Source organism: Lissotriton vulgaris, chromosome 1_2 (assembly GCF_964263255.1).
Source record: "Lissotriton vulgaris chromosome 1_2, aLisVul1.2, whole genome shotgun sequence".
Taxonomy (NCBI): Eukaryota; Metazoa; Chordata; class Amphibia; order Caudata; family Salamandridae; genus Lissotriton; species Lissotriton vulgaris.
The window spans coordinates 99,055,151-99,071,246 of NC_141686.1; the positions used below are offsets into that span (position 1 = coordinate 99,055,151).

At 44.3% G+C, this 16,096-nt stretch overlaps 1 protein-coding gene across 10 annotated transcripts in view; it reads right to left on the reverse strand.

Annotated features, from left to right (window-relative positions):
* The window catches only part of MICAL3 (microtubule associated monooxygenase, calponin and LIM domain containing 3), a 2,050,293-nt gene that overhangs the window by 1,368,419 nt on the left and 665,778 nt on the right, over positions 1 to 16,096 (reverse strand). For all 10 annotated transcript variants that reach the window (XM_086952901.1, XM_086952911.1, XM_086952910.1 and 7 more), the window contains 2 exons: positions 5,536 to 5,629; positions 4,836 to 4,983 (listed from right to left, as the gene is read on the reverse strand). In XM_086952901.1, coding sequence (XP_086809027.1) covers positions 4,836 to 4,983; positions 5,536 to 5,629 — 242 coding nt within the window. The remainder of the gene's footprint in view (positions 1 to 4,835; positions 4,984 to 5,535; positions 5,630 to 16,096) is intronic.

A 16,096-nucleotide genomic window follows, 5' to 3' on the forward strand; every position in this document is an offset into this window, starting at 1 on the left:
AGATCCGATAGATATGGGGCTATATCCGCCCATAGCTGTCTATTGTAACGCCCCAAAAGCGCTAAAGCATTGGCCGACTTTAATGTCAATGCAGACATTGATGAGAACCGCTTCCCAATGTTGTCGAATCTTCTGCCTTCCTTATCTGGAGGAGCTGATAACGGGGCAAAAGGATTTTTGGACGACTTCTGGGCCGCCTGTGTAACAACCGAATCCGGCTTGGGGTGTCCTATTAAACAAGCCGGTGCAATATCAGGCGCCCTATACTTCTTATCCAAGCGAGGTACCACCGGAGTTACAGAGGAAGGGTTCTGCATGACCTTAACACCCTGCTCCCACAGGTATTCAATTATGGGTATTGATCTTACTGATTTTTTAAGAGCCTCCTTAAAATCATATAAAAAGCAGTCTTGCTGTTGAGAGACCATTGGAATTTTGAAACGTTGAGCGGCCCTCTCAACTACATTATGGAACCCTCCAATGTCACCGGGTGGTGAATCTGCGGATGCAGGTACTGGAGTAGCGAGAGAGGGAATGACAGTCATCCCAGTCATCGTGGTTTGATTGAGTGTCTTGTAGTTCTCCCTCCTCCTGTTGGTCTTTCTCCTCCTCCTCATCAGTAGACTGAGGATGCGATAGATCAACCCGCTCCGGCTGTACACTCAAAGGTGGAGGCCGTGGTCTTGGTGAGGGGGATAATGCGGAAGGTTGAGATGCAGGAGACTCTGGAAACATCGGTTTGTAGTCTTGTATGAGGTATCGCAAGTCCAAAACTAAAGAGGCTGGAAGGTAAACCATTGGAGCTGGAGGTGGATGATATTCTTACTCCTGTTCCTCTTCTTCGTCCGAACTCTGACATTTGACATGAAGCTCCAAAGGGCTTTTCGCAGTCTGAAACATGTCCCCTTCATCTGAACCTTCCTCTTTAAGAAGACATGCTGGAGGCAGTGGTTGGACTCTGCTTGGCGAAGTTAAAGCCGGCGTCAGCGCCTTTTTTGTAGTTTTTAAAGTGCAGACATGTGCTTTGCAGACCTGAATCCATCATCGTCGACGAGCCCATCGACGTTGTGGTCGTCAACGGTGAAGCGTCAACGGGTGTCATAGCCGGAGGATTTATCGTCGACTGAGTCCTCGACGACAGTGCAGACATCACTGGAGGCGTCTTCGACTGTATTTTCGTCGACGGTACCTTTGTCGACGGCGTTTTCATCGATGGTGTCGACGTCGACGATGTTGACTTCGCCGTCATCGCCGATTCCGTCGTCGGCGAGTGCAGCGTCGATGAGCGCTTTGACGTCGACTGTGTTTTCTTGATGTTTATCGTCGACGACACAGTCTTACCTGCCGTCAACGATGGGGTTATAGTGGTTGACGAGGAAAATGACGACGATGCCATTGACGTAGAAACAGTAGTCGTCTATGTTGTCACATACAATGCAGTAGACATAGCTCTCCTCGATGATGAAGATGTCATCGACTGAGTCGAAGTAGGCTTTTTGAAGGTGGGAACGTCCTGAGAGAAACCTTTGCAGAAGTAGCGTTGGAGAGAACCTCTGAAGACTTTTTTGATGCCTTCTTTTGAGTAGGTACCGTAGGGTTAGGAGAAGCCACCCTTTGTCTCTTTAGTGAAGACTTGGAAGAGACTGAAGAACCTTCACTTTCCTCAGAAGACTCCAAGTGGTCCCTGTCTTTTAGCCTCTGGAGCCAAATTAAGAGGCGTCCCTCACGATCTTTGAGGGTTTTAGTGGAAAAGGTACAACATACCTTGCAGTCCTTGGAAGAATGGTCTGGATACAGGCAATACAGACAGTCTTGATGTTGGTCATCTATTGCAGCCTCTTCTTTCCACAGGAACCACAGGACCTAAAAAGACCCTTTTTTGGTGTCTGAGCCATGAGGATATTAGCAATCACAGATGGAACAGAATAAAAACACCAAAGAACACTGGAAACCAGTTGTGAAGAAAAAACTGAACAGAGCTCAGAGGAGACTCCCTTAGCAGCATTGTACGTATGAAAATCTGAGGGACTGAGGCTCCTTCCAGGAGGGTTTTAGAGGGAGGTGACAGCTGATTAGCTCTTTTCTAGAGTTTGGTCCTTTCTACAAAAGGGCATTGATATGTTACTAATGTGGGGCCTTTAGGCCTATTTATCTATATGTCTATGGGACATTACTTTATGTATGTACCGGGGACTCCCATTCTGACGGGGAATGATTCAGGCATGTGAATCTATGAAAGACACCCCTAATACTGGATAAGACAGTGTTTCCCTTTAGCCTCCCCTTCAACTTAGCTGACTGCCATAATGAAGCAGTCAAGCCCAGCCTATTAAGGTATTTATCACTTGAATCTTCGGTCTGCAAAAAAGGGTCTCCTGCTGTGGTCTGCAAATGACATGATTGGGTTCCTGCTTTTCACGAGAAAAATGTTCTTACCAGAAGTGACCAATAGAGGTCCATCGTCTTGAGGGCTGCTTTATTCAACAATCACAAGACCTCTTGGATATCAGAATTTCCCCTCACTTAACAAGGAAATGTGGTCCCAACTGCTTTTTATGGTCTTCAGATCGCAGCCCTACATAATCTAGAAACTGAAATGTTGGAAGGAAAACTGTGAAAATAAGCTTAGATTTATAGTAGAAGTTCTGTAATACAAACAACTGAACTTTAAGTCTTTAACAGTTCAAGTAGGAAGGGCCTCTGTTAGTTTGCTGCAAAATTTAAAGCACTATTAACTCATTGCTTGCTCGCGACTAAGAGAAAAGGCTCAGACTAATTTACCAAGTAATCATTGTCTGCGAGATACTCATATTATTCAATAGAAAATGCAGGATTATGGCGATATACAAAATGGAGAGGGGGCTGAATCAACTAATGGATATAAAATAAAGACGAATACATTTTTTAAATTGATCCATCTAAAATTTTCAAGTATTGCAAGAGAGTCTCTAGTATAGAGTAACAAGCCATAAAACTAATGAAGGTATTTTCACATGGTGTTTGTTTATATTAAGGACTTGATATGCTTTATACTAAAGTGGAGGTTGGGCTTGCCAATTATATGTCATGGCCGTTGAAATCTTCCTCTATGGGAATGTGATAAACGCAACTGTAAAACAAGATTGATGAACACTGTTAAACATATACTGTGAAATGCCAACACTTCAGCACTTTGAGCGAAGACTGTCTTAAGTATGTATATACTTTATTTCGGTCGAAAGACCATAAAAGTGCAATTGCAATAAATACACCATGATAAAAAGAGCATTGGAAAAAAAGATAAATAATAACACTGTGATGAAAGATAAACAACAGGATGGACCTAATAGAGGATCACTGGGAAAGAAATCACCACTATCAACATAAACCTCCATGATAGATAAATCATTATTGTTATATCACATGGGTCAAGTAGAGGTTTCTTAAGGAGCCCAATCATACAATTTCAGGTGAAAATAAGCCTCTATTAATGGGAGAAAGCACTTGAGTCTTATTTTGGCGGTACGTATGATCAGTTGAGAAGCGATGGATTTTATGAAGCAGACCTTCCTCCTACTTCATTGAAAGATTTTAAAATATTAGGTCTTTGAAAGATGCAAATGAGGAGCACACAATGCTATCAGCAACCTAGCACCTGGGAGAAATGTCGGAAGCACAAATGTAAATGATGTTTTTAAAATACTTGCAATTGAAGCACACATCATTAAAGCACAGGATTTCTAACTACTAGTACAAGTGTTAATGTACCTACAATACATGATCATTGCTACACCAATTATCTGTTGACACAGAAGTTACAATAGGCCTTATCCATACAATACAGAAAGTAAAACAGAGGTCTCTGCACGATGCATCAATGACCAAAAGGAACTGCTAGTAATAACCAATGCCACTGGAATTATGCGTCAGAAGAGGGCCAAATTTTGCGACAAGGTTGAGTAAATTATGCGGCAAGAAAAGGCAAATTATGCAGTATAAAGCAGCACTTTTTGTAATAGGATTACTTCATTATTTTTTACTTTTTACACTTGTTAACACTGGCTGGGCATTGAGTGCACCTCATTAGTACCAGTTTAACCCCATGCGCGCTGGCCGAATTTTCACACTGTGCGGGCGAAATAGAGAATGGGTGGGGTTCGCACGGCCCCCGGCCGTCGTTAGCACACACCCACTGTGACGCGTGACGGCCGGGGGCCTTCCTGAGCACCGAAGAATTTAATAAGCAAATATAGCAATAAGCAACTGAAAGGTGTCTAGTCCACCTTTGCAAAGGGCCTTCCACTACGCAGTAACACGTGCTGCTGTATTTTTAGTAATTTTTAAGCTAGAAACAAAATAATTTTTTGTTGAAATCTGCAGATGATGGATTATGTTGCAAATGTGTCGAAACTATAATTATGCAAAAATTGCCACAGCCGCACAATCACATAATTCCAGTCGCCCTGATAAACACTGACAAGGCTGAATTCCATTGGTCATATTAGGTATATATGATTACTAAAAATCTCTTAATGATTGAAATTGCTAATAAAAAATTGTAGAAGTGTCTGGCTCTCAGGTCCTGGACACCTAAGTGATCAATGTAAGTAGGGTCCTGTAGTGAACGTAACTGAGGGCATGATGCCAGCTGGAAGAAATGATGGCGTGTACCACTGCACAGTAAAAGGGTTAACTGCTGGTAAAATGAAACAACAGGGTTATGCAAATGATGACCTAGTGCATTATCAAGGATTTCAACACAAGATAGTTTTCTGTGTACCTGCCATAGGGTATCAAATCAAATTTTTGTGTGGAGGTTTAAGACAATAAATGACAGATGCGAACATATGACTTACATGAGGTCAGGACGGCATTTGTGAATGATTGCACACAGTGCCAAGCCACTCTTCCATGACATGGTGAGGTCAGTCACATTTACACCTGCGTACCCTTCTGTCAATTTTTGACACCAGCCCAGCAACTTACTGGAACGGGCAACAGATTCTAGAAAAAAAAGAAACAGAAAGGGCTTCATACACTGAGAAAAAAAATAATTGGGTGTGTGAACTTAGAAAATTATTCAACTTGTTATTCTAAAGTTAAAGGGTTTCTGCCACCATTAAAACACTCATGCTCATACAGCATTCAAAGTAGTAAAATCTGTCAAAGGCAGCTGAAGCGCATTTATCCAGGAGACCACTATTTTTGTCAACTGGCCGACTAATTTTCTCTTATGATCCAGTAGTCAATGATATGATCGAGCTACAACAGGTGAAGCAGATTTCACATGCTGCCATTAACTGAGGCACAAGGCATGGTTCACCCTATGCATATAATGGCCTCCTTTCACAATATTTACCAATACGATACAGAAATGTGCTCAAAAGTGATAAGTAAGCACCAGACATATTGACTAGTGGTTCATTCATTGCACAAATCAAACAAAAGGTTGTTGTGTTATGAAAAAGATACAGTTTTCATATCAACATGAGCAATTAATTAAATCTGCATTAACATCAGAAGTGTTGTGAAAACAGTTTGTAAAAAAATACTCACCATTGCGCCCCAGTCTGGGGGTTCTTGAATTTACTAGATTCTCCATCTCAACCTGAAAGTCTTTCAGTTCATTGGTATTATACAAGTGGCGCACCTGGAACCAAACAAAACTAATTAAACAGGAATTTATAATTGGTTTAAACAATGCCTTTCTTGATGCATCCCAACAATTCACATATCAAAACCTTTGGTAACGATTTGTTTGGTGGATGCCATTATCTATCTGCAGATTATTCAACTTTTGAGTATTGCAGGTGCCAGACTGGTTCTGGTAATTTTTCAAAGCTCTCCCATAATGACAGAAGAGGCTAACCACAGATTGGTGCTAGAAGCAACACCGTTGTGACGTCACTGAAGACATAGCACCTATCCTGGCAGCCTGACAGTTTCCCATTCATTGTTTCTCACCAAGTAGCGAAAAGAAAAACATCAATTCTCTAAGGACACAGAGCATCAATTTAACATGGCCGACAACCATTCTTCAAGATGGGGAAGAGGGTGGTATAAGTGAGAAATCGCCAGGTAGAAAAGAGTACCCATCAAAAAGATTACTACTGAAGGCAAGTAACATTTTCTACTTAAGGACACTGCTACCTGCAGGTTCTTCTGCCTTCAAAAAGATTAACAAGCGTGCATATCTGGGGGGGGGAGGGCTGAGTAGTGTGTATGTTTGAGGGTACACACACTTTGTGTGCGCACGCATAGCACATCTTGATTCATAAAATACTCTACCTCACTGAAGTTCTTTTCTTGGTGGCATTACCCTTCTTACTACGTGCCCACTTAACATTTCTAAAGCCAGCCTATGTGGCCTTTCCTCCTCCTCAGTGGGATTTGGAGAAGACTGAAAAGAAGTTAGGGTAATGGACTGATGCAAGATGTAAGCATGACCCCCTTGACCATCTTAGCTAGGAAAGCAGCTCTGGTTTCAAACAACTTGTTGAGAAAGAAACAAAAGAAAGGATATAAGTTCAGGGCTTGCAATTAACTGATGCTTGTCACCAAATCAATTGCAAAAAAAACTATTCTGAAAGTCAATAGTTTGTTGATAAATATGAAGGGGCTCAAAAGGAATTCCCATTACTAACATCAAAACAAAATTGCGGCATGACAAAAGGAGTGGGAAGGTACAGGTTTGTGAAGCGCTTCAGAAAGTGTACCACAATCTGTGCCGTAAACAGTGTTGGTTGGTTGGGACAGAAAAATGCTGACAAGGCTACCACATATCCTTTGACAGTTCTTACACTACAGCTACGCAGAGCTAGTGTGTGTAAATCTGAGGATGTCCAATAACCAGGCATTCAAAGGGTCCACAGTATTCTCAGCAAACCAAGAGACAAAAACTTTTCCACCTTCCATAGTACACTGTTTTAGTGGAGTCACAGCAAGCAGAGAGCATAACTCCTACCATCTCCAGTGGCAGCTGGAAAGGTGGCGACCCTGCACAATCCTTAGGCATGAAGAAGTATGCTTTCGAGTTTGGAGTACAGAACCATCTCCTTTTATAGGAGAGAATGGCTGCCATGTCCACTATGAGAGAAAGACAGGAGGAGGGGCACTGGCAGAAGAGCAGGAGGTCTGCGTACCAAACATTTCTCTACCAATCCGGTAAAATGAGGGGGGTTTGGGCCCTTGGTAAATCTTTCGCATAACACAAGGAATCAAGGGTATAGGAGAAAATATTGTGTGCTGAGGAGAATTCCACTGCAACCAAAATGCTTGCCCAAGGCTCCTTTTGCAAGGATACTGGAGGGCACATAACTACTGGCAATGTGTGTTGCTGTGAGTGTCAAAACAAGTCCACCTGAGGAGTGCCCCACTGACCAAAGATATAATGCACCACCTCGAGCTGGAGATGCCACTCGTGGTCAGCAAGAGTTCAATGAGCAGTCGGATCTGGAGTTCAGCAAGCAGCCAGAGGGCTCACTACCAACTAAACGCCACAAGACTTCGACAGACGCTGGGACTCCACTCGTCCGTGTTTGCTGACATAAAAAATTGTGAATGATTGTCTGTCAAGATCTGGACAGGCTGATTGGTAAGGGAAGGAAGTAATGACTTGAGTGCCAACGGAATAGCTTGGTTTCAGCAGGTTGAGGTGCAGAATGTGCTCTCCTGTAGCCCAGAGGCCTCCAACTTTCAGCTCCTCCAGATGATCACTCCATCCTAAAGCATCTATTAACACCATGGCCTACACTGGACAGAAGGACATCCCTGCCACAAGGTTCTCATCCACACCACACTAGATGTGGGTGAGAACTACTGCAGTGTCCGAGGAGATCATAATTGTGTCTGACATATCGACCCACTGCAGAAACCACTGCCTGCTGGATGCAAGATGGCAGCAGACTTAGCAGGCACTAGATTCAGAGGACTGAAATCTGAGTGCCTTTCCAACACATTAGAATCATATCCTGAAAGTCAAAGTTCCTCTCAGTAGGAGAAAAGGCCAGAAGTGATTCAAAAGTGAGGACCATTAATTGGTAGTGTGTGGACCACACCACAAAACCTCCTTTGCAACTGCATGATCAGTATAAGGAAATATACGTCCTTCAAATCTAGGGACACCATTTAGTCCCCTGCTTCCAGAGTCAAAAGAACCTGATCCAGGGACCGCATTTTGAATTGCGCCTTGTTGAGAAGAGATTCAAGATCTGAGATCTAGGATTGGGTAAAGTCTGCCATGTTTCTTGGGAAAGGGGATGTACAGACAAAAGAATCCCAGTTACATTTTCTGCTACAGCACTAATTCCACCACAGTTTTTTCTAGCAGGGCTGTCACCTGTTGCAAAATGAGGAAGGGGACAAGAACAGCAAGGGGGAATGTGGGAAGAAACCTTTCTGAATGGGTAGGGCATGTCACTTTCTACATTTTGAAGAACCCACTGGACCGAAGTTATGGCCTTCCAGACTTGTAGAAATGAGGACAACCGATCTCTTGTGAACAGACAAAGGTCAATTAGAGAGGCTTCCTCTGTGGGACTCTGGAATTGCGGTTGGGGCTACTGTGGCTTGCATTGGCGTGTGAGAGTGGACTGGACATTTGGGGAGAAACCAAGCGTCCTAAACCAGGCATGTTGTCTGAAAGTCACTGACAAACCCATGACTCTACCTACTGAGGCTGCAGTTTCGAAACCTGACTGGACGATTTGACATCAAGCCATCTGCTAAACTCTGCATCAGCTCTGAGAAATGTCCCTGCAGAGGATATGGAAGGTTTGTAACAACTAGACTTGCCATACATGTTGAACAACTTCAAGGGTAAACTCCCTGTGGAGAAAACCTTCATACCTACAGCCTCCAGATTTTTTGATTCCAGGTCTCCTGAAGCTGTAGGGAAAGCTCTAGGAGAGGACAGGATGATCAAGTCCAAAGCGCCAGGCTATTAAGAAATAGATGTGTTGAGAGAAAGATAGAGTTATCTGCAGCAGGACGATAGCGCCTGGCTATGACCCAACTAACCGCCAGAGAAAGTGATGGCCTATTCCAGGCAGCCAGAACAGGGTCTAGCATGGTTTCATCAAATGGTAAAAGAGGTTCAGCTGCCTGTGTCAAAGACTACGAATAAGTTAGTCTTGGTCTCAACATAGGAAAGAGGCAGCTAATAAACCTCAACTGTTTCTGAACCACTGAGGAGAATGAACTCACTTCTGGCGAGAGTGGTCATGATGGATTCAGCATCTCTAACGCCGAAGATGTGTCTATGCCACTGGCCTTACCCAGACTGATATTCATTTGAGTTCAGAGCAAATAGTGGGATAGCTTCATATCGTCTTCAGTTCTTGGTTTGTTTAGAGTTTCAGAATCCCTGCAAAAAACAACAAACAAAAAAACATGTAGTGTCTACCTACAAGATGCACATGCCTGCTGCTCTCTATTCTGTTACTCCTCTAGGTGAACCTGGGCCTCCCTCCTGGATCTTAGCAGCATTACCTTAGGCTCCAGATGAGGATTTCTGTCCTTGGAGATGGACTTTGGGATCGCAGTTATTGGTGCAGAAGAAGGAGCAAGTGCCTGTGGCACAAACAGCAGTATTGGTGGTGATGAAATCAAAGGCAATGCTGTAGGGAACAAATGTTGCAAAAGGGGAAAAAGGGCACTAAAGGCACTCCTTGGGGAGGGGACAAGGATGGCGCCATTGTTCTCCTTAACACCACAAAGATAGTGTTAAAAAATATCAAGATATGTGCTTGAACCACCAGATACGCCTGTGGGACTCTAGGTCCTGAAGTGGATCCTGCATCGGGGCTAGAGGAAGGAATAGTTTCTTACCTTTAACTCCAGTTCTCTTGCAGAGGTAGTTCTGTGATAAGTCATAAGCACTTGAATAGTCCCGCCCATGTGCCAGGCCCCCAAAGCACTTCCTTAGATATTTTTCGCCTTTCTTCAGGAAGGCCTGCAAAGACACTTAAGTGATAGAAAAGATAAAAATGCAGCCTAACTAACTAGGCTGCACTGGCCACTGCTTCATCTTGAAGTGAAAAAAGATAGCCAGTAAACTTGTATTTTGACATTTTTATTGAGTTTAACACACAGAGAAAACTACCCTTCACAAAACTAATTTTTTCATGATAGATGAAAGGGTTGGCCAGAGTAGCCCCATAGGATGCAATTATATGTCTCGAAATAGAAGCTGTGCCTTTAAGAATCTCCAGAGACCACCAGCATCCCATGAGGCACAGCCAGCAGCAGTTACTTCAGTTCTTTTTGAAGGCGTAGAAAAGTGAATGCCTAGTCTATGTCATGAATATGTCAGTCTATTCCACCAAGGAGGCGGGAAGGTTGCTTATGACTTATCACGGCAATACCCCTACAAGCGAACTGGAGTTACAAGTAAGAAACTATTCCTTCTCTTGTAGGGGATTTCCGTGTATAGTCATAAGCACTTGAATAGACTAGCAAGCCCATCCCTATAAAAAAAACATGCTATGGAAGAGACAGAGAATTGACATGCCAGTTTAAGCAAACAGGTTCCGAAGGGAAGCCTGTCCGACTTGAGCATCTGCCTTGGCATTAGAGTCCCGGAAGTAGTGCTTTGTGAATGTATTGACTGACTTCCAGGTGGCAGCCTTACAAATCTTGAAGCAAGGCCGCAATAGCTGCCTTTCCTCTGATAGAGTGAGCCCTAGGCTTACTAACTAGAGTTTTGTTGGCTTTCTGGTAACGAGAGTAAAATACAGGAAACAATCCATCTGGAGATGGATTGCTTGGAGCTCGCTAGACCTGTACGTAGAGAGCCATAGTTTACAAATAACTGATCTGATTCCCCTAGATTTTGAGTTTTGTCCAAATAGAACTTCAAAACTTTTCTAACATCCAGGGAATAAGGTGATCTCTCCGCTGGAGAAGAAGGATACTGGAAAATATAGGCAAGTAAATAGTTTGATTGACATGAAAGTCCGAAATTACAGTAGGAAGGAATTTCGGATGAGTACTCATGACCACTTTAGATGTATGGAAAACTGTGTATGGTTCTTGACAGCAAAGTGCCTGGATTTCGCTTACCCTGCGGGTGGAAGTGATAGCCACAAGCAATGCGGTCTTCCAAGACAGAAGCTGAAGTGTAGCCTTATGAATAGGTTGAAAGGGTTCTTGCATTAGCCGATAAAGAACCACATTAAACTCCCAAGGAGGGGAAGGACTTCTAATGGGAGGAAAAACTTTCTTTAAACCTCCAAAGAAATCGCTAATGACAGGAATTCTAGAAAAGGAAGTTTGTGAAGGGCATTTCCTGTAAGTAGTCAGAGCTGCAAGGTGAACCTTAATGGAAAAAAATTGAACGCCAGATTGTGCTAGATGAAGCAAGTATGGAAGGATGACATCTTCCTGGCAATAAGTAGTATCCTCATTCTTCGATGAACACCAGCTACAGAATCTCTTCCATTTATAGGCAAAGGCGGAGCGTGTGGATGGCTGCTTAGCTTCCTTAAGGATGTCCATGCAGTCCTGAGATAAGTTCAAGTGCCCATACTGCACTAACTGAGGAGCCATGCTGCCAAATTCAAGTATAAGAGGTTGGAGTGCACCATCTGTCCTCTCAATTTCGTTCGGTCCGATTTGCATGGAAGCCTGAGATGTGGATGGATAGACCGGTGAAGAAGGCCTGTGAACTACCACTGACGTGGCCACTCCGGGGCTATGAGAATCATCTTGGTGCGTGACTGCAAGAGCTTGAGAAGGACTGCCGGGATCAGGGGGATTGGAGGAAAGGTGTGGAGAAAGCTGCCTGACCAGTTTATCCGTAGGGTATTCCCAGAGTTGGTAGGACCTAGAGGCGAAGCTTTGGCATTTATTGTTTTCTGCGGTGGTGAACAAAATCGACCTCTGGAGTACCCCATCTTTTGAATATATCTTGCACCACGTTGTCGTTTAAGACCCACTCGTGATTTTCCTGAAGGAGCCTGCTTAGAGCATCGGCCAGAGCATTTTGAACACCAGGGAAGTGAGTTGCTGTTATTAGGGTCAGATTTCTAGCTAAGAGCCACTTCCAGATGGTTTGGGCTTCCCTAGATAACGGTATGGATCGTGAGCCTCCCTGCTTATTGAGGTAGAACATAGTTGTCGTATGTCTGTCTGGACAAGCAGGGAGCTGGCACGGAATGATGGCTAAAAGGCTTTCGAAGCGAAATTAACTGCTTATAGCTCTAGCAGATTGATGTGATAAGTGGATTCCTTTACTGACCATTTGCCCAGAATTTGAAGGTGATCTGTATGTGCTCCCCATCCTAGGAGAGAGGCATCCGTTACTATGGTTTGCGTAGGTATCTCCTTGTGGAAGGGGATCCCTCGTAGGAGATTGGTGGGCAAACGCCACGATTTGATGGACCGGAGGGCATGTTGTGACAGTTGAATCTAGTCCTCCCAATCTCCTAGTCACTGGTCCCATTGGTCCACCAGACATTCTTGAAGGGGGCTCATGTGGAGACGAGCATTCGAGGAACATACAAGACGCCATGGAGCCCAGAAGAGAAGAGACCTTCTTCACAGGTGGGTGAGACATTGTCATGAGAGCCTGAGTCTTCTGAAGGATCGATAAGCGTCTCTCCTCCGAAGGATACACATTTGCCGTGCGAGTATAGATGGAGGCTCCCAGATATTGTAGGCACTGTACAGGAGTCGAGATAGACTTTGTTTGATTGATGTGAAGACCCAAACGAAGGAGAAGGTCTGAGGTCTAATTGAAGTGTAGTTGAGCTTCAAGACACGTGGATGCCTTGATCAGCCAATCGTCTAGGTAGGGGCAGACAAAACACTTTGTGCTTCCTCAGATGGGCAGCAATCACTGCAATGCACTTGGAGAAGGTCCTGGGTGCTGACTTCAGGCCGAATGGGAGTACAGAGTATGGCTAGCGGTTGTTCCCCACTGTGAACCTCAGGAACTTGCGATGCTTTCTTATGATGGAAGTATGCGTCTTACAGGTCTATTGCACATAACCAATCCAGTCGATGTAGTTGAGGGTAGATCTGGTGTAATGCTAAAATTCGGATTCTCTCGCTCCGAATCCACTTGTTTGCCTTTTTTAAATTGAGAATGGGACTGAACTTGTTTTTGGTCCTTTTTGACAAGAAGGAATCTTGCATAAAGCCCTTTGCCCCCTTGAAATGGAGGAACTGGTTCTACCGCCTGTTTTTGTAAGAAAGTGTTGGCTTCCATTTGTATTTGGCACAGTTGGATTCTTGACTGTCTTGGAGGTATTGATGGTGGAGGGCTAATGAAGCGTAGAGTATCCATTAAGAACAATATTCAGAAACCAATTGTCTTGTGTTATTTTTTGCCACTCTGCCAAGGAATGTTGAATGCTTCCCCCTAGCAGAGTGGGGAACAGAAGAGGAGGGAAGACAGGATTCAGGATTTGGAACCTGTAGGCGTCTTGCCTCCTTGCGCAGGTTGCTGTCCTAACCTTCCTCTTGGTAGTCGCTTTTGGTAAGGTTGGTAAGATTGTTGGTACTGGTTTGTCGGCCCCGACACCAGCGAGGGGTTTGAAACCTCAGTGTTGAGTATCTGCGTGAAAAAGAGCGGCAAGATTTATGTTGCCCTTTGGGTTTTTCAAGACCAACAACCTTCAGTGTCTCCATCTCCTAATCTGCATGAGAGCCAAAAAGGGTTGTTCCTGAAAAGGCAGATTCAGGATACCTTGTTGTGCTTCAGGTTTAAGTGAGGTTAAGCGAAGCCATGAATATCGTCTGAGTGCCACCCCGTCGTAATATCCATGTACAGACAGAAGGGATGTGTCCACCGCTGCACTAATGACATGGTTAGACACCATAAGGCCTTCCATCAGGATCTCATTAAAATACTCTCTTTTGTCCCTAGGTAGGTGACCTGCAAACTGCTGGAGACTCCCACAGTGCCCTGTCACATCTGCCCAGCAGGGCTGTGTCACTAGCAGCTTTAATGTAGGTCGCTGCTGTGTTGCATACCTTCCTCCCAACTGAGTCCATCTTACGGCTTTCTTTGTCGGGTGGAACTGTGGACGTTGGAGCCATAGTATGCTGTGTTTTTCTCTGCCACCACAATGACAGAATCTGGAGTTGGGTCAGTCGGCAGGAACGTGGGATCCTGGTCTGGATGACGCTACTTCTTCTGCAGTCTGGAAGGAGATAGATTAATGGAAGAAGGAGTTAGACAAAGTTCCATTGCCAGTTCTAATAAGCCTGGCACCAGAGAAAGCAAACAACGAGATGCTTGTCTCTGTTGGAAAGTCTCAAAAATCACAGAGGTTGATGGAATTGGAGTGGACATTTGGATGTTCAGTTGGGAAACCCAACGCACCAAAACTTCATCACAATGTCATCAATAGGAGAAACCCTTTGAGGAGGAGAATCTGATAATGTAGGGGAATATCTTCTAATATTCGTAGAGGACGTGTCTCTGGTGTGTCTGGAGCGTGATCTCCCACCATGATGTTGGCAATGGGAACGAGTTCAGGAACGTCTATGTCTTTGAAAGCGGTCCCTTGTATGAGACTTGGACCTTGGCCTTTGAGGTGCAGGAGGAGGAGGTACAGGAGGAGATGGGGCTGAGGCGGAGGAGGCGTAGATTGATCATCCAGTCGATGAGAAGAAGACTGAGCTGGTGACTGCGATCGACAATGGCGAGTACGTTGAATGACGAGACAATGTTCGACGGCGACCTTCACGGTGTTGGGTTTCTTGACGGCGAACGAGGAGGTCTCCTCAACGTGGAACGTCTACACCGTTTCGACCCAGAGCCCCGAGTCGATGGTGAACAGGTCGGTGCTATACCAGATCTCTACGTCTTAGTCTTCGACGTTTACCGGGACCGGCGCCATTTTTCAGCCCTTCTTCTTCTGCGGAGCCCCTCAAGGCTGAAGACAGAGCCCTGGTAGAGATCCTCTCCTCGCCCTAAAGTCCCACCTGTTGACTGGACTAGCTATTTTCTTCTTTCTTCTGCTCCTTGAAGCCAAATCTTCTTTCACGCAGGGTGCGACTGTAAAAGGTTTCACAAATGGAGCAGGCATCAGGAACCTGAGAAGCAGAAAGGCAAAAAATACACACTCTATGAGAGTCAGATTTGGCCTTCTTCCTTCCACAGTCTGGACACTTATCAAAAAGGGATGGCATTTTTGTCTGAAAACTGTGGAAATTCCTGCCAGAAAAATACAGCAAAGGGAAAAGAAAGACCAAAGACATCTAATGAAATGGTTAGTAGTCAAATTCTGAAGAGATTTTTGATGAAAAAAAATACAAATTTGGTAGAGCTCAATGCTCCAGAGTCCCGTTAACCCTGGATCAATTGGAAACTCCGTCAAAAGGGGAGAAAGGGATTAGACACATAAATAAAAACAATGTAGGATGCACGCCCCCTCCCTGAGAAGGTTGGAACAAGAGACCTCCCACTCTGACCCACCCAGCACATTGCCATAGTCAGGTCAAATTTTTCCACTAGAGTGATTCTCCCTGCTTGGTATGCTCTACCTGCATTCCCGCCCACAGCGGACATCCTGAATTGGGCGAATTGAACACAGAAGGGTCCCCTCATAAGAGCAGTTTAAGGTCCCCAGCAATCATAAGGAATCAGTTGCGATTAAACTTCGAGTTCATGATGTTTAAAAACAAACCTAGCTAGAAATATTACTAACATCTGAAGCAGCAGCAATGGTGTTATAAAAGTTCAATAACAATAGCTTATCGGACCCCTGTAAAAATAACAGAGCCTGCAAACAGGGATTGTCCATTGGCAACACCTTCATGCAACAATGGACCGCCAGGGAAAAAGGAACTGAAGTAACTACTGGTTGTGCATCATGGGATACTGGTGGTCTCTGGAGATTCTTAAAGGCACAGCTTCTAATTTGAGAAATATAATGGCATCCTATGGGGCTACTCTGTCCAACCCTTTCATCTCTATCCTGAAAAAAGGAGTTTTGTGAAAGGGACTTTTCTCTGTGTTACACTCGATAAAAATTGCAAAATATAAGTTTACTGGCCATCTTTTTTCACTTCAAGATGAAGTCGTGGCAAGTGTAGCCTAGTTAGTTAGGCTGCATTATTGTCTTTGCCATCTCTTAAGTGTCTTTGCAGGCCTTCCTGAAGAATG